The following is a 24,150-nucleotide window of genomic DNA, read 5'->3' on the forward strand; positions in this document are numbered from 1 at the left end:
ATGTCTGGCACACAGTGGGAGCGAGCTCAGGCCTTCACATTGAAACGGTGTGGGCATCACCCCAAACAAAAGGCAGAGAGAGGGAGACGGCGAGGGACAAAATGAAGAATAGAAGACTGAATAGCAGTGTTCCTCTCTGCGTTCTTCATAGGCACCAGAAAATCTGCACGTAATTTACCCGCAAACCGAGTGAACCATTCCCAAAGTAAACAGGTATTATCTCGAGAGGCAGAGAGCAGAGAAGGGGATGATGTTTTTCATTCACGCTATTCTTCATCACTCCAGCCTTTTGCTTTTTTTTCAGCCAAAGCTGAACCAAAGGAAAACAAACACATGAAAACTGAAAAAAACAAACACCAAGATAGTCTGCTTCACAATAATTGACGGTAGCACTTCAATGAAAAACACCCAGGGCGCTTAAGTTCTGCAAACATTGCTCTCATTCTTTGAGAAAAACTCTTTGCCAGAGCATCTGGTGGGATGTTCACAATATGCCCGCCTTGTGAAAACGGCTGGATATCAAATAGAGTCGACATCTCGCCTCCAATCAATTGGCAGCACAAATTGCTGCAGTTAATGAGGTATTCACAAGAACATTAGGCCTTTTGTAGTCACTGTAAAACACAACTATTTCCAACTAATGAGTCTTTTTTTGTACTGTATTATTAAGAAATCAGCAGACAAAGACTGTTGAGCACTTCAGGATTATTAGAAATATACCCGACCAGGTTCTGCTTCTCTGATCCAGTCTAAACAAGACTCGGACTTGGACTCGTCGTGATTTATTGCAAATACATACTGAATGTTACGTCTGAAGTATAGCTTAAATAACACTGTAATAGTAATACAATGTGCATTCAAATGTGTGCAATAAAACAAAAATGTGATTTCAAAAGTAAACGAGATTTACAAAATGAGTCACGAAGTGCTCGTCTGACTGTTAAACAGCAGCTGAAACCCTCTTTGAAAGAGAATCAAAGGGGAAGCGACAATGTCTGTGACTTTGCTGAAAATCAACCATCACAAACATTTTAATCAGCAATTAGCCAAGTGATAAGTGTGCCAACGCTTCTTTCAAGCACTCTCTTATTATCAACACAACTGCTTCCATCAGCTGCGCACAACAACAGTCAACACCGTGCATGCCTTTGAGGAAAGGCTGTGCTGTAATCCCTCTTTGTAAAATGCATCGCGTCTCGCCTTTTGGTGTGAAGGCGATACCCACCACGTGCAAACTAAACTGCAAAAAGCTTTAAAAAAAAAAGGTATCCTTGGAGTCTGAGTGAGCCCCAGTGTCAGTGTATGAAGAAGGAGTGTGACAACCGTGGACGAACACAACAGCTAGGAACCTGCTCCTGCTGCACAGGCCAGGTCATGTGGAAAATAACAATGAAAAATATGAATAATTCAGAAATCCTGCTGCTTTCCCCACCAAATGCAAATGTACATTCTTTTTCACCCGGCCAACATCTCTGTTGCTTGTATAAAAAAAAAAAGCTGTAAGAGCGAAAACAACTAAAAATTGGCAACAGGAATGTCTTCTCACTCAAGTTCACAGTCAATTTGTCTCTCTGGACCTACTCCAACAGAACCAAAGTTAAATATGACAACAGACAATTTCCTGTTGTCCTCCCACATACCCCATCCTAATTGCAGACCAGATCCACCCTGCTTAACGTTTCTGGACCTCGTAAGCCAACCCAAGTCCTCCTCTATAAAGCTTTCATTAGCCGCTGATTGCTGTCAGTGCCTGGTGGGCCCTGTAGGCTTTGGCCTTCATTAAAAGGCTTTGAGTCATACAATTGACTGTATGAGCCTGTGTGCAGTCTGTTCACACAGTCAAACATCACAAGAAGAGATACGTATTCATTTGATGTGTTGCTCTTTTCTACTCTGCCCCAGTCTGTTTTGTTTTTGTTCAATTCTTTCGGAAAAGAATCGTAGGCCGCAAGTGCCAAGTGAAACGTCGCAGCAACAAAATCCCCTGACAGCATTCTCTGTGTTTGTCTGATACCGAATGGCGGTTTTGTGCTCTGCCTCATTCCACGGGCGATTATTCTTTGAAAAGAATGATTCACTGCCACGCTGATGACATCTTTGCTTGATGCCCTGCAATCGACTGTGCACTGCTCAGCAGCACTCGTTCATTACTTTGGCCTGTGCAAATATGAAGGCACGATGTAAGTGTAGTCCCGTTGTGCTTACACTCATGCAATTAACAGACACAGAGCACCGCTGGTTGTTAGTCATTCACAGTGAGAAATCTGTACTAGGGGTGGGCCGTATGGCCAAAATGGTTTTTCCCAATATAAGTCATTTCATATCTCCATAACGATATAAATCACAATAATGTATGTTTTGTGGTGATTCAAGAACTAAATAGTCCATAAGAAATAACACGGTAAAGCCTATTTTTGTATATACAAATAGTGAGTATTAACTGTGTTCAGTGAAATCATCAAGAAAAGAAATCACATTTTCACATTTCTCAGTGAACTGAGCGGTAATGTAAAGTGTGGTGCATAAACTCAATTTCAATGTTCAAATGCTATTTCCCTGAAAACATTTCACGTTACATTTTCAGAGAGTTTTGAGTTAGTCTGTGCTTGTTTTTATCAATTGAAAATGACGTAATTGTGTATCGCGAAATCTCGATATGTGATGTCATCACAATATGATTTCTTGAATGACAATAAATTCTCATATTGAATGATTGCCCAGCCTAATCTGTACGACACATTGGTACTTCATCAGATAATCCAGGGTGCACTCTTTTCATAATGTAGTGTTTGTGTTTCCTCTGGTCACAAGGTTACTCATTTTCAACTTGAAATATAGAAATCATGACTAGTTCACAGAGCACAGTTGTTATTATGGGACAAGACAACGCCAGCTCAAGTAGAAAGTCTTCATCAGAATATTACAAGTCAAGAATGAAGTCTACCGACCATTTCAACACATAACTTTTACCTTTGAAGTCTGTGTGTTGTCTGTGTTTTTGCTCTGATAATCAAATATTGAATGCGTGCAGCAATGCAATACTGTCTTGAATATGTCTCCTTGTACGGTTTAGGTGAAGCTAATGCAGACATGTTCACATATGTTTTTGAATCACATCTTCCTTCATCTTTATATTAGCCTCCAGCCGTGATACGGTGGAGCTTCTGCAGTACAGTGTGCTGTACGTAGGCTACATCAGGTTATGTGGGCGGTGCAGAGTGGGAACAGAGCTGCGTGTTGTGCCTGCAGCGTGGAGCGGCATTTTTTTGAAAAGTTAAAGCTCTCTTGAGCAGAAAACATGCTAATGGCCATAATGCAACGAATGGAGCGCATTAACCACGCTGTTATAGACACTCATGTTAAGATTAAACATGTAAAAATGCACCGATTTCAAGCCTTAAGGAGCAAAAAGCAGCGGGTTTTCTCTGAGTGGCAAACTGAAAACAATGTTAAGCAGTTGGGAGCAAAACGGTGACAGAATGTTGTGAGCAGGAAGCTAGAATTGCTTCACTCTGCTTTGCATACTTCCAATGTTCACAGTCACGCCTAAAAGGTTGTTGTGTTTATAAAATCTGAGTTTTAAGGTTGTTCATAAGCTCTTTCGCACATGTCAACTCCATAAGTAATGTTTTTATATTCTGTTTTGAGGTGCAATTTTGACATCTAGGACAACGGATGAAAATGTATTTTATAAGCTCACTTTTAGATTTCCTTTTTTGTGTTGATCAATGAGAATTGTCCCTGACAAAATAGTAAAAACATTGACTACGTTGGGATAACTTCAATAGACTTGATTTTATTTCAAAAAGTAGTAAATGTTTCGACATCTTCTCAAGTTAAATTAAAGCAAATGGCTTCCACAAGTTGGGAAAATCATGAAAAAGTACATTGGAAATTGCCTTTTTTATTCACTATGGTTGGAATTAATCGTTTATTTTTCAGAAGATGTTTGGGACAATGAGAAAGCATGAAATGCAACAAAGTTGCCCATACAGCCAGCATCAAAGCAGGGACATTGCAGTAGCTAACTCTAACTCTAATCCTCGAACGGTTTATCATTTCAAATACATAATTAACTAATACATTTAATACTCAATTATTTTACCATTCAGGTACCACTGGAAACTGATAACATTATCCACTAATACTCTTGGCCTTCGATCTCTTGCAGCGTCATTATCCATATTCAATAATAATAAAACTGTTCGTGTTTTAAATAACACACACAGCTTCGTGTTCACTATGGAGGTCCTTACCTTGCAGAGCCTCCTTGGCTCGGTCCAGCTCCTGCTCCTTCTGGGCCAGCTGCACGCGGAGCTCGGTGGCGGAGAGCACGTCGGCCGAGCAGCCTCCCTGGGTCTCCTCCAGGTCCTTACTCAACATGTCCTTCATCTGCCGCAGCAGGTGCACCTCCTCCTGGAGCTGGGCCACCTCCTCACGCAGCAGGACTGCAACGCACCAGAGACAAAACAGAGCTTCAGTAAGCCGACATCAAAACACGGCCCAGTGTATTCCTGGTGTAAATGTGTGTGGTTTTGATTTTGCCAGACAACCATAGCAGTGAAATCAGTTTGTCAAACCAAAGTAACAATTTAATTCCAGTTGCTAGAGAAGCCTCATATGCAGACTGGAATCCAATCTCAATCTTACAGAGGTGCGTCAGCTTGGGCTAGCTACACCACCGCAGAGATGATTATGTGTGAAAATCGATTTAACATCTCCATAGGAGGTCATGGTTTCATTTGTAATTGAGATAACTACATCACATTGACTAAATGACTGCGGGATAAGCGTCACATGGGTAGAGTGGGGTCCAGTAGATGAGTAGAGACAAGTCTTTGATGTAATAATTAAGTTCATCTTTGCTGCTGCCTGTTGATATGAAGTATAAATAAACAACAGAGGCTCGTTTCACATTCATTGGCACAAAGACGCAAAGAACAAAATGAAAACAACAGCGGAGACAAATAGATTTTTCCTCACAATTTGAGTCACTGGAAACGGTTCAAAGCGCTTTCAAAGAATCAGCATCAGAGAGAGGACTTCACTCGGGTTTAAAACAAGCCACAACAGACAAGATGTCACACTTCAAGTTGTCAAACCTGCAAAAATAAATATTTAATCTGAAAATATGACATTTTTGCACATTGAATGAGTTTGTCTAGGTGGAGCATATGGGGAGGAATTCATATAAGGATGAGTGGAGCCATTCTACTCAATTTCACGCCCCCTCAGGGCAGGGGGTTGGAGGGGCGGGGTGAGGGAAACTGCCCCATCTCGCATGGCTCCACTATCAAGTGCCTCGCATAAATTACACTTCACACTCTCACATCGCATGCCGCAATATTACTGTCAGAAATAAATAAAACCCATCAGAGATGAATGAGAGAACTGAGAAGAGGAGACTAAATATGCCAAAGCACAGTGAGAGGAACAGAATACAGACTTTCAGTAAAGTCAGTCAATTCATCTGCTTTGCATTCTGTGGAGCATCAGTGGAAATAATCCGATAAATTCGCCCTTATTGCCCATTTAATACTGCGTGGTGTCTTTCAATATTGTTACACCATCAGTGAACTTTACATTACCATCAAACAATGCCTGGCTATGACAGTCCAATGTTCTTAAAATGAACTGGAGTTGAGACACTCTTCGTAAGGTTTTGTTATTTCATATCCCAGAGAGGACAGTAAATGAGAATGTCTCCGTGTAGTGCAGCTAATTATTTGTGCATATGACCATTAAGGTTTGAATATTGAATCTTGTGACGGGTCACACTAGAAACAACCTACAGTAACTCTGAATAGTAAAATAAAAAAGCTGAGGAGAGCATTGCATTCGCCCAGAGCAGGATTTCTGATTTGTGGTCATGTTTTAAGTGCAAGTGTGTCAGTCAAAGAGGATGATTGTAGGTCCGAACCACAGATGGATTATTATTTATAAAAGAAAAGGCTTTTGTCTGTCATCTACAGGGAGTGTTTCTCTTGTATCACAAACAAGGACTTAAGATATTGCACCTGAAGTAAAACAGATCAGCTTCACAAAGGCAGTGTTTAATCTTGTGTTTCGGCCATGACACCAACAGTTCATTTCTCACTCCTCTTACAGCAGACCTGCTGTTACTCTCCCGTCTTTCCCTCCTGCACACCACATGGATCACTTTAGCTCTCGCCTTTCCTGAACTAAAATGAACCTTTAACCCCGGTTCCCTGCTTGTACGACGTGCACCTGCCTACCAGGGCTTTTGAGTCCTTTAATTTATGTTCACTGACTAAATGTAAGTGGCTGAGGATAAGAGCTGCCCGCTAAATAACGAAAATGAAATGTAAAAAGGGTTATTAGGAGAGGGGTCGAGAGAAAAACGTCTGCGAGTGGAGTGTCATTACACAGAGGTATACTTAATGGACCTGGTAATAGAACCACATTTTACGGAGCAACTCAAGCAGCAACACCCTTATTGGCAAACCAGGAGCTGGCCCTCTCTGTAAACCACCGACCGCAAGACACAGTTCATCGCTGTTTAAAAATCCTGTCATGGTCACAGACTCCAATTGATTACTGATTCATTTAGTTTGCATGTATCGATTGTGCAATGGCAGCAAAACGGGGAGTCATAAATAAAGAGAAAGGACACTGAAAATGTGTGTTTAATCTTCTATAGCAAGCCATAAATACTGGCCAACATTTATGGTTTGAATGACACTCCCTTCTAGAATAAAGTTGCTTCTTTGATAAATAGGGCTACATGTTTACAAAAAAATTGCAAATAAAGTCACCAGTACAAATTTAATGTAAAGTATAAAGCCGTTGAAGCCTCTCACAGTAAGTTGTAATAACCACAACTTCAACATAAAGAAACATTTTACCCAGCGGTGAGATTGATCACCGTAGAAGGATAATGAACCAACCGCAGCAAAGAGAGGAAACTAGACTTGTTATTGCAATCTGCTCAGGTGTGATTTTAAACTTCCTACTGTGGGGCATCACACGAGTGTAAATAAACACCATATCAACAAAGTCACAGACAAGGAACATGGTACATGAACCGTTCGAGGTCCAAACTACACCAAGAAAAATAGCATTTTGTTATCATGCAACATGATAACTTGCCCAGATGACATCAGACTCTCACTGACTTTGACTGCAAAAAAAACTAAAATGGGACACATTGCTCATTATCAGGTTCATATTTGTAATTGGGCTTTCTACTAAAATATACTTACAGGCTTAAAACACTTTGGATTTCTTATTCTGAATATACCTGAATATATCTGCTTGAAACGCTCTGTCTCCTTTAATCGCTTACGAACAAACAACTAAGAGCGTGATCAATCCTACGGCACTCAGAGGACGAGACTGAGGCGTCGACGTGTACGTAATGACATATATGTTAACCCAGGAAGTGTAATAGCACCACAAAACTATCAGGAAAAACATATTATATATCCTATTTTTACATACAAACTGTGCATACCGTACAGGTTGTGAGATGTAGAGAATACGCAGCAGACAAATATATAAATTGGTGGTCTACAGGGAAAACAGTTTGCAGCCAGATGGCTAAATTTGTTCACTTTGCCAGCAACAGGACCCGCAACATCTATGGTAGGAAATGCAAGGTGACCTGCCATTAGTTGGGAGCGTGAAGGGGGAACAGATACGGTATATGTTATTGTCTCCTCCAGCTTTGTGCAGGCTCTCTAGATAAGACAGTCCCAGGGGTGGGAGGGGGAGGGGGCTGAAGACAGCCACCTATTTTTCAACGTCCGCATCGTCTCCAGGTTAGTGAGAAGCATGCATAGCAGCTCCGCATTACAGATGACAGTCAGAGTGGGAGCCTCCTGATAAGTGCAATCTCCCCTGCAGGACTCCAGCTCATTCCCACAGAGACTCCTCCCTGCAACGTCTGCCATCGTTCGTGAGGCTTATAACTTAGCATGCTTATGTACTGTATATGCAAATTAACAGAATTATGTTATTACTTGTCGAAAGGTATTACATTTTGTGTACTACCTGTACACAAACCGCTGCTACATCCAGACGGCAACGTCCGGTTCTGACGAGTGAAGCCGATGCGGAAGTGTCTTAAACTTGCATTCTCTCTACTGGCCAGCAGGGGGCGACTCCTCTGGTTGCAAAAAGAAGTACGATTGTATGGAAGTCTATGAGGGCGGACAGCTTGGTGAGTTTAATTTAGTTTCATAAGAATGTATGGAATGACTTCTACAACGACTTCGAGTCGACTGCCTGCATACATAGCTGATTGTTTTTGAGTTTGAATGAAGTGTGTTTCAGTGTCTACAAGGAGGGTTAGCCCACTGTAGGTTGTGTCCACTGCTGGACATTCAATCCAGCAGTGGGTGTTTTAGACACAGCTTTCTAGGTGTTTATGATACTGGACATCCATCAAGTGTTTTTCCTTCGGATTTAAGTCCATAAAATTACACATCTGGTGGAGAGATTTCCATTGGAAAACATCTCAAAACACATGTAATGAAAATCATCTGTTTTTATTGATGGGGGGATCTGGAAGAATGAAGTACCTGAAGTAACTTAATTGCCATAACCTGGAAAAAGCATTAAAAATAACAACTTCAATTTATATTAACCTGGACCGTGGATCATTTCTTAGATAAAGGTTTCAGTGAATTTTAAAATAGAATGAAACCCTGAGAGGAAAATAATATACATTTGTTTTTTTTAGATTATATTCACAAAATCATTTCACTACAACAATCAAATGTTACATATTTCACCGAAGGCTGTTCTCAGCTCCACTCCCGCTCAACTATGAACGCAACCCTTCTGGCCGTGATAACTTCTCTTTCAAAACAGAAAAAAAAGACAAATATAAATAGAGACGTTTCTGTCAGTGTGTAGGAGGACACACAACATTTGACAACACAGGGTTGTGTTTTGGTCTTCAGAGGTGTGACTCTGTTGCCATCACAAGCTCCGCACTGGCAGGTATGAGAGGATGTATCAGGGTTGGATGTTTGCCGACTCTCTGCTGTAAGCTCAGCCTTCAACACCACCTGTTCCCCACTGGCTGACAGCACGTTTTCTGCTCCTATAAATGACAGCTTCACATATGTCTGACAGTTTAAGATTGAACTCATAGGACACATCCAGTATTACAATTTCAGCTATTTTCTAGCCCTCTTTTTGGGGAATTTCTTACCATTATGTCTAATCATCTAAATCAGTTCATCTGGAGAAGAGCCTCTTATTGCACACGAACACTGTGAGGACAAACTACTACAGCAAAGGAGGTTGAAGTTGAATCAGGATGTCACGCTGCAACCTGTAATGAGGGTTTAAAACTGCAATTTATTTTGGCCACTTGGGGGCAGTGAAAACAAGTTGTGAAGATATCGCCACCTCTGAAGTTGATATGGCAAACTTTAGCAAACAGTCTAAAGTTTGCAGGCCTAATATCCACTGTCCTTAGCTCTGTTTTGGTCCCGATCAACTCCTGAGATAAAAACCTGGCTCTACAGATGTTTACCAGTTAGCCACTAACCGTGTCTTTCTGTCGTTTGGTGCTGAGCGGGTACAGTACAGTCAGGTTTTTAGTTTTTTTTTGGCTGAAAATAGCTGCCTCCTGTCACCAAAGACGACCGTATGAGAGCAGCGAGCCAACACAGTAGTTACCCTGTAACATCCATGTACATCTCCGACTCGATTGGCAAAAAAATATGTGCATTCATTGACCCTCCCTCCATTTCTGCCTCCGTTCCATTCCAATTGCCTAAACGGGAAGGCCAGTTATTACGATTCATCGAAACAGTAAATAAAATCTCCATCCCCAGCCACTGATGTAAATGACAGCTTAAATGTGAATGCATTTGCATAATAGCGGCCGTGCATCAGCTGACATGCAGTTGGTACAATGAAATATGAATCTGATCAGTGTCATTTCCTATTTGTATGATTTAAGCAAAATGTCTGAAACTGTCTTCCTCAATAATCCTGCAGCCTTCGTGTAACTGCTTCGGTATGTTCGAGTCATAAAACCGTTCCAAAATATCCGCACTATTCTGGTTACCCCAAATCTGTCATCTCCTGGACTTAATGGTGCAGAAAACAGATGAAACATTTGGGGAGAAAACGTGCCTGTTTTTCAAAGATTTGGACTTCTTGCTACTGTGTGTGAACCTATTGACTACAAATCTGCTATTTGTCTTCAAATCTGCTATTTTTCTGGGTCCACAAAGAATATTCAGACATCGTAATCTGTCTATCTCTTACCATAGTAGCACTTCATGGGCTCTCTCTGTCTGTCTTTGTCTATATGTCACTCTCAGCAGCCGCACAATAACAAATGTGAATTATTCGCATTTCCATCAAGTGGTTTGGAGTAAAGAAACTCGGCGACAGCGTAGTTTGGTCAGAAGTGGGCGCTATAGGCTTGATGGCTCCTCCAGTAAACAGAGTAGAATAAGTCGAGGTAGCGAACGGGAAACAAAAACAACTCATTCTACCTCACCTACAAGAAAACATGGAGAGAGGTCTTCAGCAATTTGTTTCAATTAGGCAGGGTTTAGTCAGGTCGGGCTTTAATCAGGCTTTCATGTCAGCTATTTTTGGCATCGCTTCATGCTGTCCCGAGACAAAGACAAGCATTCACACGTCATTGGAATATCCAAGAAGATGCTGACAACGAAACAGCCCTCACTCATGTGAGTTAATCATTCGCTACATCAGAATTTATTCCACGAAGGCGTTACCCTAATCCATTAAGCGCATCAACAAAGGCAAAATCCACCTCAAATTAGCGTAAAAAACGTTTTTTTCCCCGTAATTGCAAAAGTCTTTATGCATTTTACAGGTTTTTATAATGCCATACTTCAAAATGTGCATAACAATATGTGAATGGAAACATGGCTAATGTCCTGTACAGTTCATCCCTCTTCCAGCTCCTCCTTTCCCACTTCGACAACGACAGCAGGACTCAGAAACCAAAGTTTCAAAATGTCCAGCAATGTGTCAGAGAGTCCAGTGGCCACGCGGCAGCTGGAATTGGACTCGGCTGAAACGGGATTGGAGGTTGAAATTTGTTAGGGAATGACAGTAAGTGTCTAGAGAAGGGACATTTTTAGATTGGCTCTCCATCTTCAGAGTGAGTGGGAGGGAAAGACGGGGCGGGGCTCAATTTTTGCCTGTTACTGGAGACAAAATCAATTAACGGGCCTATTGTTCCCACACAATTCTTATTCAGCCAGCTTGCAGAGGGAGGACATACAGCACAGGCCACAGTATAGAGCAGATAATGGCTGCTACTATATGATGGGTGCATATACTGTATGCAGGCTTCTTAAACATGTATAAATAATAGAGCAGACACACATTATGTGTTGTTATACTGCAACATAATAACCCATCTGACAAAATCAACACATCATGAGACAGAAGACAAAGTCCAGCTACAGTGCAACATAATCAATTCCTTCACACATACATCCTTATGAAGAATGTTGTTTTTAATGACAGGGCAATGCTGTAAAGAAGTGCAGCATTAGGTGGTTTACGACCATCATTTGTCCAGCAAAGATGAATGAGTCTCTGTGGAATGCGGAGCATTTTGTGCCACGGATGTTCAGGACAAAGGAGCAACCCGAATCAGGAATGTGTGAAATAAAAAAAGTGAATGAAAGAGCAGTCGGGGTCAAGAATTTGAGCAGCAAGTGCTTTCATGACGGGAGGATACAGCCCACATCCTCTTGTTTGTTTTGGACTTGGCAACTAAGCCATGGCCCTGCTTGAATAATTACATTCAAACCGATTCTCTTTTAAAGCACACTGGAGATGCCATGTTGGGTTAAAAGCTTCACCCTTGCCGGCACTCCTTTTGAATATATTTAGGAATGAATAAATCCTTGATTTGAAAACGCTCATGTACAGAAGCCCTCAGATGCGAGTGAGGAAAACATTCCTAGTGATCCATTTTCTAAGTCGAATCTAAAATGTTTGTTCTCTTCAGTGTTTGTGACTTAAGAACAGGTGAGAAAAAAAATGTCTTGCCAGGATAATCTTTCTAAGTTCCTAACCTCTTGTTCTCATCTGTGAAACGGGTGGAGAAAAAAAAAGAGTATGGCCAGATGTTTGTTGTTGTAATATCCACAAGAGGCTGAAGTGCACCACGACCCCATGTTCTGAATAAGACTAAAATCATTCATGTTTTACAGCTGAGTTTTAATTGTTCCATGCACTCGAAACACACAGCATATTGTGTGTTAGCAAGTTATGTAAATTTAAAGTCATCTGGACGAAAACATGAATGCTTTTAGTCCTATTGAGAACACGGGGTAGTGGTGCACTTCAGCCTCTAGTGGCCGAAACGAGTATTACAACAACAACAACCACGAACACTAACCACTAAAAATGATCCTAAAATCAACAAAGAAATTCACCAGACAAAACTTTTGTCATCTGTTTTCATGGATGAACGTGAAAGAAAGTAAGTAACGAAGAAAATCATCCTGGAAAAACTATTGTTTTCCTCAGTTCCACCAAAAAAAACAAAAAATGAAGGTAGCCTACTTAGAAAGATGACACATTAAACCCAGGAGAGAAAACAATTCAGATCAGAAAATGGATCACAGCATTATTTTTCCGATCTCAATAGCCCATCAGGGCTTCCGTTCAGGGCAGCAGTGGAGCTCATTGAACTCTTTTCATAACCCATTTTACCCCCCCCCCCCCCATTCAAAAACCTGTACAATGTTACCTATAAGTGCTTCATTACAGTGGTGAAATAAATAAAATAAGCACTGGAATATTGTACCGAACAATGAAATCAATAGGAATTTTATTTATCTGTAAAAGAATATTCCCTACATGCACATGCTTATCTACGACCCGGCTATCTGTGTGACAGAGCAAAGAGCAACAGAGCCAGCACTACCAGCTAGACTCCTATAACATGACAATCCGTGAGAATCAGTGTTACTTCATAGGAAACTACATGCAAGACAGCCTCCAGGCTAATGCACCCGCTCCGACACGCTTCTATTTCCATGTAGTGATTAAATCCTGCAGGAAGCACATGAATTTCATGGATTCATCCACAATATTCAATGTTAGAAAATTGACCCAGAGAGGTATTTGAAATGCTGTGCACTCAATGGTGTTGTGGGCCTTTACAGACGTACATTATATTTCAAGAGCATTACCTGTCAATCTTAAGACTTATTACATTTTCTGTCTTATTTAAACTCAGCAGAAATACTCAGAATGGTAAGACATTTTCATTCATGTGAAACATTCTGCTACACACACACACACACGGATAGGTATGTGCACACCCCCACACATTGCTGAATGCATGATGGGATACTGATTAATGTTTGCCCTTTGCAGACATGTATGCAAACAGCAGCCATTATCTGACCTTTGTATTCCTCAGGGAATCCGTGTGTGTCCTCAGGACAAACAACAAAAAAAACCTCACTGGACAAACTGAATTGCAAATGATGATGCACTTTTCAACTTTTCTACTTTGGCTGTAACTTATACTGCCGGGAGATTTGGCCTCCTAAAAGTACCACACCAGTGAATTAACTTTTCAACATTACTTACCATTTAGCAAATGATGGTGCTGTGTGTGACTGCATCTTTTTAGTTTCACTGATTTCCACAACAGCACATTTGTTTGTCAAGTTACTTCAGGTAATGCACAGATATTTCCAAATCAATCAGCACTTAGACTGCATTACCACACGACTGTAACACCTGCAAAGATAAATGCAGACGCACTGTGCCAACAGTGATGAATTACACGACTCAAGCTAGTTTCAAGGAATCTGCTGATTGATTTTCATACAGTACAGAAATGTATGGAAACCAAGACTTCCCTGGATTGGTGTTCCCCAAAAAACTCTCTAGAATGCATTTAAAAATTGTCGGCATTAAGAAATATACATGATGAGTAGATGAAAGGCAAACACACTGATGTGCTTCTTTTATTTGGGTTGCAACTGGCTGCCTCTGATTTGAGCTATTTAATATTATTTTAGTGTTAAACACAAAGAGGGAGTGATCATCGACGAGGGTACAGCCAGAGGGGCAGCAATTGTGAAATGCACGTGTGCACACTTTCACATCAGATCCTGAACACCTCATTCAGGGCAGATTGCCAAAACGTATTTCATAGAGTCTTTCATCTTGGATGAGATGCAGTAGTCATTAATAAAAGTCAGAGTGTGGCTTGTCTCCGTCTCGCCCACACGCACACACTCATCTTTATGGACCATTGATAGCAAATTCATCAGTGGCTCATGACGGTACTAACGCCTAAGCGCTGACTGATGAAGGCAGCCGGCAGTGTCTGCTCTGTCTGGGAGTGCTTTGCTCTGGATTAGCTAGTCAATTCTCATGAGCAGAACAATCTCCCTGCGTCGCCTGAGGAGATGACAGGGTCACGCCTGATGAAAACCGGGGGAAAAAACACACCTTGCCTTGGGGCACTCCATCACAGAAATCACACTCTAATATTCCCTATTAACGGAGACAGTGATGAAGAGGTATTGGTATTCAGGAGAACACATACAGGGATGGATTGCTTGAATTGATGAGCACACCAGTGTGAAGGCAAGCATGTCACTGAAGCTCTTAACATGCCAGCGAATGTTTGGGATGAAATTGACCCGAGGAGCTTCCATGACTGAAAGCTTAAATTGTTTGTTTGTTCTGACATGGCATCCAAAACGAAATATTCAATTATATATCACATAAAACAAAGACAAGCAGCACATCTGGAACCCCCAGTACCAGCGAATAATTGTTTCATACAAAATACAACCTGAAGTCCACAGAACTCGAGGCTGTCGCCGTTGATTCCCATCAAAGACATTTAAATGAGGATGTCACTCCCTGCATGACTCCCTCCCGTCCAGCCAGCCAGTGTCCATCAAGCAGTCGACGCTCTAACATCACAGAATCTGACATCCACATGCTGGCAGTCCTATTTCATGCTTCAGGTCCTTGGAGTAATGGGGGCTGAACTTGTGCTAGAGTGGGGTTAGAACAGAGCTCGGCAGTGAGCGAAAGAACTTATCAGAGAGAAAGATAAGAACCGTAAACTCACGATCTTAAAACCCTCTAGTGTGTCTGTGGGTCGTATCAGCCACACTGGCCAGAACCTGCATGGCTGATGACAGAATGACAAACCTACAAACAGAGTTCTGGCATGTATAAGTATACTTGATCATAATAATTATAATAATATAATTGACAGTAATCCGTCAAAACAAAGTCCTTTTCCCGTCTATGATGTACAAACAGTGAGATTACTGTCGTTCTCAGGCTTCAGACGGACCGATAATCTGGATTTTGAATTTCTCCGTCACGGAGATTCCATGAAACTGGAGGACGTGCTGTTCAGGTCATGAGGGACAGACTGGTTGAATTTCGGATAAGATGAGCTGATACAATGACGGATGGATAAAGCCATTCAAACACAACTGCGGGAGTCAGAGACTGCCAATGAGCCAAACATTGCAGCCCTTCTACAGAAGTGACAATGAGGCTGCAGGCTGGCAACTATTCTTCATCGTGATCTTCTTAGTAGGTCCGTGCGATTTATCACACACAAGTATTTTGTATTAGCACTCATTCAGGTGGTAAATAAATGCTGCAAAAATACACACAGAGCCAATTCTAGCATACTGTAATTGTAGAAATATGCACCATTAGCCTATTTGGGGGGGGGGGGGGGGGTAACTAATTATGTGTGCGTCGCTCTCTGAGTTGGTACGCTAATAAATTGGTGCTTTACTTCGGTTCTTCCTCCATATCGAAGAAGCTACAGTTTGTGCTTTTCTGCTGGACAGCTTTACACCAAACATGATGAGAATGTTAATTTGTTGCATCAGGCCAGGCATTAATTGCTGCTGCTTATGCTTGACGAGCTGTGCGGGTTAGAACACGTCATTCATTCAGCCACGATACGAAATAGCATCTTTGTGAATACACAAGCTGTCAACATTTAGCCTGTAACATCCACTTTCCCCGGCTCCCAGTTCATTGTCACACGATGTTAACATCGCGCTATTATGTTTATCTCATTTCCCCCCCGGGTGTTGCTACTAACCATATTGCAAAGAAAATGAACACTTATTTTCAGAGATTAGTGTGGTTGTGCATGAGTGGGAGTCAAGTAGACAACAAAGCAACAATATCTGATCTGTTTGGAACAACAAACGAGCTCTGTTTTGAGGAGAGTTCTCTGCGAGAAGACCAGGCAAGACCAGCCAATCGCTGCACAGAAACCTTATTCAGATTCAACTGCATTAATTTACGGAGGTGGATGAACGGATTAGCTGAGAGGTGTTTGGATGTGTGTGCGCACATGTGTGACAAAGCAGCCGTGTGTGTGTGTGTGTGTATCTGCGTTGGTGTGCATATAGTAGTTGAGAAATGAGCTTTGGTGCCGAAGGCTAACATTGTTGTTATTTATAGTCCGGGCCAAATGGGAGGGCAGACACCGTGTCACCATGGATACTTCATCAAACGGTGGAGTTCACACCTACAGAGTCTGTGTACCTGAATGAGGTGGCCCCTATACCGCTGTGACTGAGACCCTGCACTCCCGTCGAATCAACCAAACAAACCCATCAACAAAACCTGCTCTGCTGCCAAAAATAAATACTGACACCCAGAAAAGCCAAGCCAACGTGCCGATGATGATCTGGCGGACGGCGTAGAGTGCGGCGGTGCTGAAACAACCCCGGTTGCCTCGTGCGATAGCTAACAAGATCCTGGGATTGAAACATGTAACTAATGCAGTTACATTTGTTCCCAGTTTTTTCCGGAATGAGCGGGGATCTGCTGACAGCTTCAGTAAAATAAAGCCGCAAGACTGAAAAGTCTTGTCACTGCAAATCTGAGCTACCTTTCCAGAGCAAGTTCTGTCATCCGCCCATGTGTATTGGATGAGCCGAGGCGGAATGTGCAGTGTTTGAAAAACAGCAGCCGACAGTGGGATGAATCCGATTTGTGATAGTGACAAAGCAGCCAAATTAATCTTCAGAGTAAATGTGATTAGACGCCAGGGTGTTCAAACAGAGAGCGATGGATGGAACATAGGAAAGGCTCCAATCAGTCCGTCCTTATTATAACACAAAATGACTCCACGCTCTTAGAAAGTATTCCCAAATCGGACTTAGCACGCCTCACGGTTATTACAGTTGCTTCACCATTATCCCTGACTGGATTGTGACAGGCGGCTGATCTTCTTCAACTCGTTCCAAATTGTCTTCCGTGTCTGCCAGGACATGAAGAAACTATAGCTCGCACCCGAGGGCAGCCGCTCGCTGCATTCACCTGCAGCACAGTCAGTGGAAGAAGGCAAACTCATCTGCTCAAGCAATTATGATGTCAAAAGCGATCCGCATGCACATCGTGTATCCGTGCGTTGAATGACATACATGCGCGGACGGACACGAGTATGCATTTGGACACCCACAGCCCTCACATGATGCCGAGAGGGTGTCAGGTCGGTCTGACACGTCAGTAACAGGCTGCCCAGTGGAAACCAAGCTTCCGCTTTATAGCCTGGTTCACAGAAGGTGTTAATCCACAGTGTTAAGCCCAGCCTGACATCATATCACTCATCTGGAAACACTACTCTCTCTCTCTCTCGCTCTCTGAGTGACAGCCATGAGACATAAAGGAGCAATGTAATGCGACATGGTCTGCTGGACAGGCAGGCCTGGCAGAGCGGAGGAACTGATGTTTGATGTGAATTTAACACAGAGAAGATCACAACCACAACACGTCTCTGTTTTTCTGCTCCGGGGGACATCAACAGCAGGTATGATCACATATAATCTGCTGCTATGGTTACAAGCAATAACGGCTGCACGACTAATGTTTTACAATTTCAGTTTGCAAAGACCGACCGCAAATTACCTAAACGGTAATCACAGAGGCTGCCACGCACATGTGAGACGGGAAGGTGAGTAACTGAGCACAATTGCAAAATACATAACCACACCTGGGATAGCGAGGGTTCGGCAAAGACAGCCATCCATAGCCTCCAGGTGTTTGCTTCGAACACATACGAAAGCACTAATTGTGTCACAACCACACCTCAGGGTTAAGCCTGATGGATTCATAGGCCGTGCTTGAAAAACAACAGACAACAGTTTGACCAGTTTTATGTCACATTTCTGGGTTGCTAGCGCATGACATTTCTAGAAAACGTAGCAGGTAGAAAACAGAACAGTTGTTCTCAGAATCGCAGCTCTTCTCAGATGTTGTAATTCAAGGCTTTTCATTTAAAAATAGTCTGAAACCAGTCCGGCTTACACAGCGAAAAATCCCTGTGTGAATGTAGAACGTGCTTTCAGGCTAAAGACTGCAGCCAACAACCCCAGACCACAGTGTTTACAATAGAAACAAAACACAATGCCTCTTTACATGACCATGAAAACACTGTTGTTTGGAGACAAACTTAACAGAAACCAAGCCTGTGAGCTAGTCATTGACTCATCTGACTCATTGACCCTCTGTACCAAACAGAGGAGGAAAGCGTGAATCACTGCAATATTTTCCAATCTTTGGATTTTATAGGTCAGAGGTCAGATCCCCATATTAACAGCTCATTGCATGCAAGTTGGAGAAAGAGTCTCAGCTCACATTAAAGACAACTGGCAGCAGAAACGCCAGGCAATGGTGGAGTCTCTACTCAACAACTACTCTGAGGTTAAAGTCTCCCAACGGCTCAGCACTGAAACAGGTGACTGACTGCCTGATCCACGATCAGACATGACTCTCGCCAACACGTGAGTCACCCTTTATGCCAAATAGCAAAACATGTCTCCTCTTCTGGGATCTTGAGTCCAGATTGACACTGAAGACGCCACCTTTGCCGTGCCACTGTTTGAAAGTGCAGGACTGAAACTCACCTCATACTATCGCCTAATAAAGCCGCTGCACTTTTCCACTCACTCACCAGACTTTCCCTGCTCCCCGTCTGACTTCATCCCCTCCTCCGAGGGGAGTTTTCCAAAGGATTCCAGGATTCCAGGATCTGTCAGGTGTTTACTGGAAACTTTCAGGAAAGACATAAAGACTGTTTTCCCTCAAAGCACATCCATTTCCTCAAACTATTTTCCCAACTAAAACCAAGCTGACACCAGGAAATACATCCAGGAGCTGCCGCTGTGTCTTTCCCGTCTGTGAGTGTACCTGTCCAAGGCGACTCCCACGGCTTCAATGATACAGTACACTGGTCCCCTCCCCCTCAACTCAAATGGTTTACTAGGTAAGGAGGAGGAGCTCAGCGGGGCTGTCACAATCATTTTCCCACATTACTCAAACATACGCACACACACACACACACACACACACACACACACACTGATGAGGGGAGGAGCCCAGCCTGGGTGCGGGCTTACAGGCAGGTGAGCATCAATGTGTGTGTAGTAGTGTAACACCGGCAGGCAGCACAGCAACAGGTCTGCCAGCTGTTGACTTGCCTGAGGGTCTCAGTAACCTAATACCATTTAAAACAACACCTGTGGTATCATGAATACCTTGAGCACCATTAAAATCACCACTGCAGCTCGAAACACTTGCCGAAGAAAGATACTGAGATGTGTGTTCTTATCTTGGTCTGCATTTATGATCAGCCAGTGAAACACTTTATCATTGATGTGTTTGTTTGTTTGTTTTCTCGACGCATCGACCCAAATTCTTTGAGTAACTTGAACCAACTACAGTAAGGCGGAGTCATAAAGAGTAAAGTAAGCCAAAGCTCCACTATAATGGGTGGATTAGGAAGTACAACACAGGATATTGTCATCACTCAGTGGATTAAGATATAGCTCCCTTGTAAATTGTAATAAAGTGGATACGTTTACATTGCTTTGTAAAACATATCTTTTAAAGCATTCTCCATTTTAGTTGAATTAAATCTTTATATCTCTGGATGGCATGGAAAGAAAGCAAACAGACCTTTGCTATTAGTGCAGGCAGTCTCTGTATGCTTGTTTTATTCAACCAGCCCTGCAGTGATCGTAGTCCGAGGCAGGCAGCTGAATGAGGGATTGGTGACGTGCGAGTAGTCCTACAGAAGAAGATCTGATTGTAAACAAAGGTGATAAGCCAATGCGTTTATTAAAGTCTATTAATCTGCCCGCAAGGACAAAGATAAAACCTCTTTAAATAAAAAGAATGATGAGTCAGAGTATACATCTTATCTCTACAAGTAAAGTGCACATAAAGAATTTGTCATAAAAAGGGCAAAACAGCATAATAAAAGACTCATCAAACACAGATTGAATTGTATCTTGATTTGGTTTCACTTTCATGCTTTTAATCATTTTAGAATAAGGCATCGTTCTCTGCACAGCCTTAGTGTGCCAACATGAATATTATCAGAGAATATTATTACAGATAATTCTTACTTTTTATAAGCCAATAAATTCTTACTCAGGTGAGGTCACATTCAAATGGAACAATTTATTGTCTAAAAACAATGTGAATTCCTCTACATTTACATTTGACACATTGGCCACACTGCCGGTGTGCTGGTGCATAAAATACAATGAGTCCACCCACAGGGAGTAACAGCAGCTCTCACTGGACGCCTGGTGGCTGAGTCCAAATCCTCTCAAGCTCTAATAATCAATGAGGCCACGTTAGACTCAACCTACAGATTCAATCTTCTTTTAGAAACTGCCTCAATAAAAGCGTGGCAAAACAATGCAGGGTGGGGATGTATATTGAATTATGTGTGTATTAATTCATCAACGGTAATGAACTACGGAACTATGCTTAATTGCGTGGTTCCTTGGAGCCTCTGTAACTCCCCACTGACCAGAAAAGCACGTTCCAGACTCAACAATGGCAAATCACAAACTCGCCAACAAACTCAAATTGATGAAGTTGTTATTGTTGTAAATCTAGCTGATGTTGGTATCAAGAGGCCATGTGCACACATCAGTACAATGCACCTACATCACAAAAGTGTCCAGTGGCGGCTGGTCAATAGAGGGCCATGGGGCATGGCCCCACCATGAGCCACACAAAAAAAATAAAAAATAAAAAATTATAATAATCATAAATTATACAAATTGTCAATATTTGTGTTTTTGAACTATGGAATGTACCCAGTAATGTGTGTAAAATATGATATCTGTGCAAAATATATGCTTTTCCTGCTCGTGCTCTCCGCCTGTGTGCTCTCTGCTCGTGCTCTCTGTCTGTGTGCACGACACTCTGAGAACGCGCAGCTTGGGGGGCCTGATCGTTTTGGCCCAAAAGAGGCGGGTCTATGAACCAGTTTAGCCAATTGCTGATTCAAGATATAAATGAGTGACATACAATTTAGCCAATCAGCGCCCTCAAATAGATTCAGCTTGGGGCCAGAACGATCAGGCCCCCCTCGCTGCGTGTTCTCGTCAGGAGAAGTCTCTACAGGCGCCCGCGTCATAATTACACTTCATGTTTACATCTCCTGATCTTTACCTCCTATAACAAGGTCCATAGGGGCATCTCAATAAATGGACATGTTATATTATATTATATAAGTGTTATTTACTGATTGTTTTCGTGTTGGAATACATGTTAAATATTTAACTGCCAAGTAATAATGCGTGTTTGATACTTACATTTTTTTTGCATTAAATCATACTGGGATGTTTGCTGAAATTGATAGGATGGCCCTACCTAGAACATTTTCCACCAGCCGCCACTGGAAGTGTCAATCAATTGCTTTGCCAAAAACCTTGATTGAGAATCATTCAATGTACCACCGCTCGCTCTGAGACAATAAAGCAGCTCAGGAAAACAATCTATTGTCCCCATGCATAATGGACAACGTGAGGAAATTGAATACCGTCTACTCAAAGGAGTGTTTGTGGCCCATGCAGGCCTGCAACTTAACTGATATGCAGCAGATTAAAAGCTGAAGGTACAGGCACAAGATGACGGGGAGAGGCTTAGTGTTGTGAACATGTGAGTGCACGTGGAAATATGATGATTTCACATCATGATAACACCCAAAGGATGCCCAGCAGAAAGCAGGGAGAGAGAGCATTGATTTTGGTTGGACCTTATTTCCCTCTTACAGTCGCAAGGCCTTTTCTGGAAATTGTTACAAATGCCCTTGAATGCCAGTGAACAGGAAGGCTGCAGTAGTTATATTGCCTAAAATGAACATCATGTGCCTCTGCCTAGTACCGCTTGGTTTAAGATTACAAATCCAAGAATGAGACTTGACTCAGCAATTTCCCCATTCTGGAGAAAAGACACTCAGAAAGAGAATAGAAATATAATAGTGCCATTTATCCATGTGAAGCCGTGGTTTGTAAAGTTGTTTATTAAAGAATCGTGCTGGTCAAATTGTCTGCTGCAGTGCATGCTAAATGATTGCATGGCAGTTCCCTAAAAGCTGGATGCTCGGGAACGAGGTCATTTTACGACAAAGGGGATTTACCATCTAAAACGAGGACATGCTACAGTAGCAAGATGCCAATATGAACAGCATTGTGGGCTACCATGCTCCCATCTGTGCAAGAGTGCAAAAGTTTCTATATTCGACATTTACAGTAACTCACACGCAATGTACAATGGGCCACATTACCACACTACGCTTGCTTGCTCAGTAGATGGCAGACTACAATCGATTAATTGTGCTACTCCTTGCTCCAGACCTGTTGGGACATGCTAGCTACAGTGTAAGGTAACTAGGAAGTGGCCCAGCTGCGGCTCAGGCGCAGACACTTATGAAGATGAAGTGCTAATCAGTGGGTCTGTCGGGTTTCCTAATTAAAAGAATGTACTTGGCACGTGCTGGCTATTTACACTACATTAAGACAGCATCAAATTATACTACAGGGACGCACGGCTTGGAAAGCGTGATGAATTAGGTTATTTAAGGTAAAAGGCCATTTTACTGAAATTGCGGATGATCACCTTGTATGATGCAACATCACACACAAGCACACACACGTTTCTAATTTCTGCGATGCCTGGCAGTGATGAGCTGAGAGCACAATCCCTTAAATGAAAATCAATGGAAGTAGTCTCTCTCTCTCTCTCTCTCTCTCTCTCTCTCTCTCTCTCTCTCTCTAGTCAGTTTACACAACACCTCAAAGGACAGAAGCACCACCGCACACTGCCAAGAAGACGTCAAGCTTTCACTGCTTATGTGAGAGTAAAACAGAGGAATTTAATGCATGCGAGTGTGTGTGTGTGTAGAAGCATGGATGGTCAACTTTTTATCACTTCAGCTCCTTTGTGCTTGTGAACAATGTGGTGTCCATCTTTTTTGTTGCCCGTCTTCAGAACCGCCGAACTGGCCTACTTTACAACACAATGCACGTGTTAACGGACACGTCTTCTCACAAATTCTCATAAATTTCCCGTTTCCCCGTTGCAAAGCTTTTTTTTTCACAACGCTGCATCTTGCACAGCAAAACTTTGAAACAACCTCTGTATGAAAGATCAGCCCACGAGTCACAAAGTGTGAACTGGTAGAGAGAAGAAAAAAAACTGTCAGTGAACTGTGAAGATGACAGATTAGAAAGGAAGACGGTCGGAACAGGAATATATTATTACCTACATCACTAAAAAACGGAAGGAGGGAGGTCATGTAGTTGTTATGGCAGTAAAGTGTAAGAGATGTCCTAATCTCACACAGCAGGAAACTGCTGTAATGTTCACTGTTGCTTGAATTTCCAAGCATGTTGCTCTTCCAGCCACAAGCCAATGTGTTGAGCCGTGAAGCACAGTTTTCTGCTCTCTAAGATCCAGTGTGGATTTGCATTTGAACACAGAGATACCGTCAACATTATGTCTACTGTGGAATCAGGCCGCTAAGAACACAAATAGCACGGAGTACAAAAAACAACAACAAAGGAGTCACACTGGTGCAGATGTTTATGGACGCCGTTAGAGCCAAGGAAGAACTCCAGAGTGCTACTTCAAGCTTCGGTAGCTGTTGGGTGCAAAGCTGCTCCAAAACGTCCTTATTTTTGTTACGTTTCCAACATCGAAAATATGTGCACATGTATGTTATCTTTACAGTGTAGATTTGACAGGGTGTTTTGGCAGACTCTGATATTCAGCCGTATTCTGCTGGAAAGAGGCCGCTGGAGGCTGAAGCTGCAGCAGGAAGGACGCGGCCGGCGGTGACCA

General features: G+C 42.4%; 1 protein-coding gene across 5 annotated transcripts in view; it reads right to left on the minus strand.

Moving 5' to 3' along the window:
* kazna (kazrin, periplakin interacting protein a) overlaps window positions 1-24,150 on the minus strand; it is a 108,821-nt gene that overhangs the window by 21,695 nt on the left and 62,976 nt on the right. For all 5 annotated transcript variants that reach the window (XM_079273419.1, XM_079273421.1, XM_079273420.1 and 2 more), the window contains exon 3: window positions 4,257-4,448. In XM_079273419.1, the coding sequence (XP_079129545.1) occupies window positions 4,257-4,448 (192 nt within the window). The remainder of the gene's footprint in view (window positions 1-4,256; window positions 4,449-24,150) is intronic.

The sequence above is a fragment of the Melanostigma gelatinosum genome (assembly GCF_949748355.1).
Source record: "Melanostigma gelatinosum genome assembly, chromosome: 8".
Lineage (NCBI taxonomy): Eukaryota > Metazoa > Chordata > Actinopteri > Perciformes > Zoarcidae > Melanostigma > Melanostigma gelatinosum.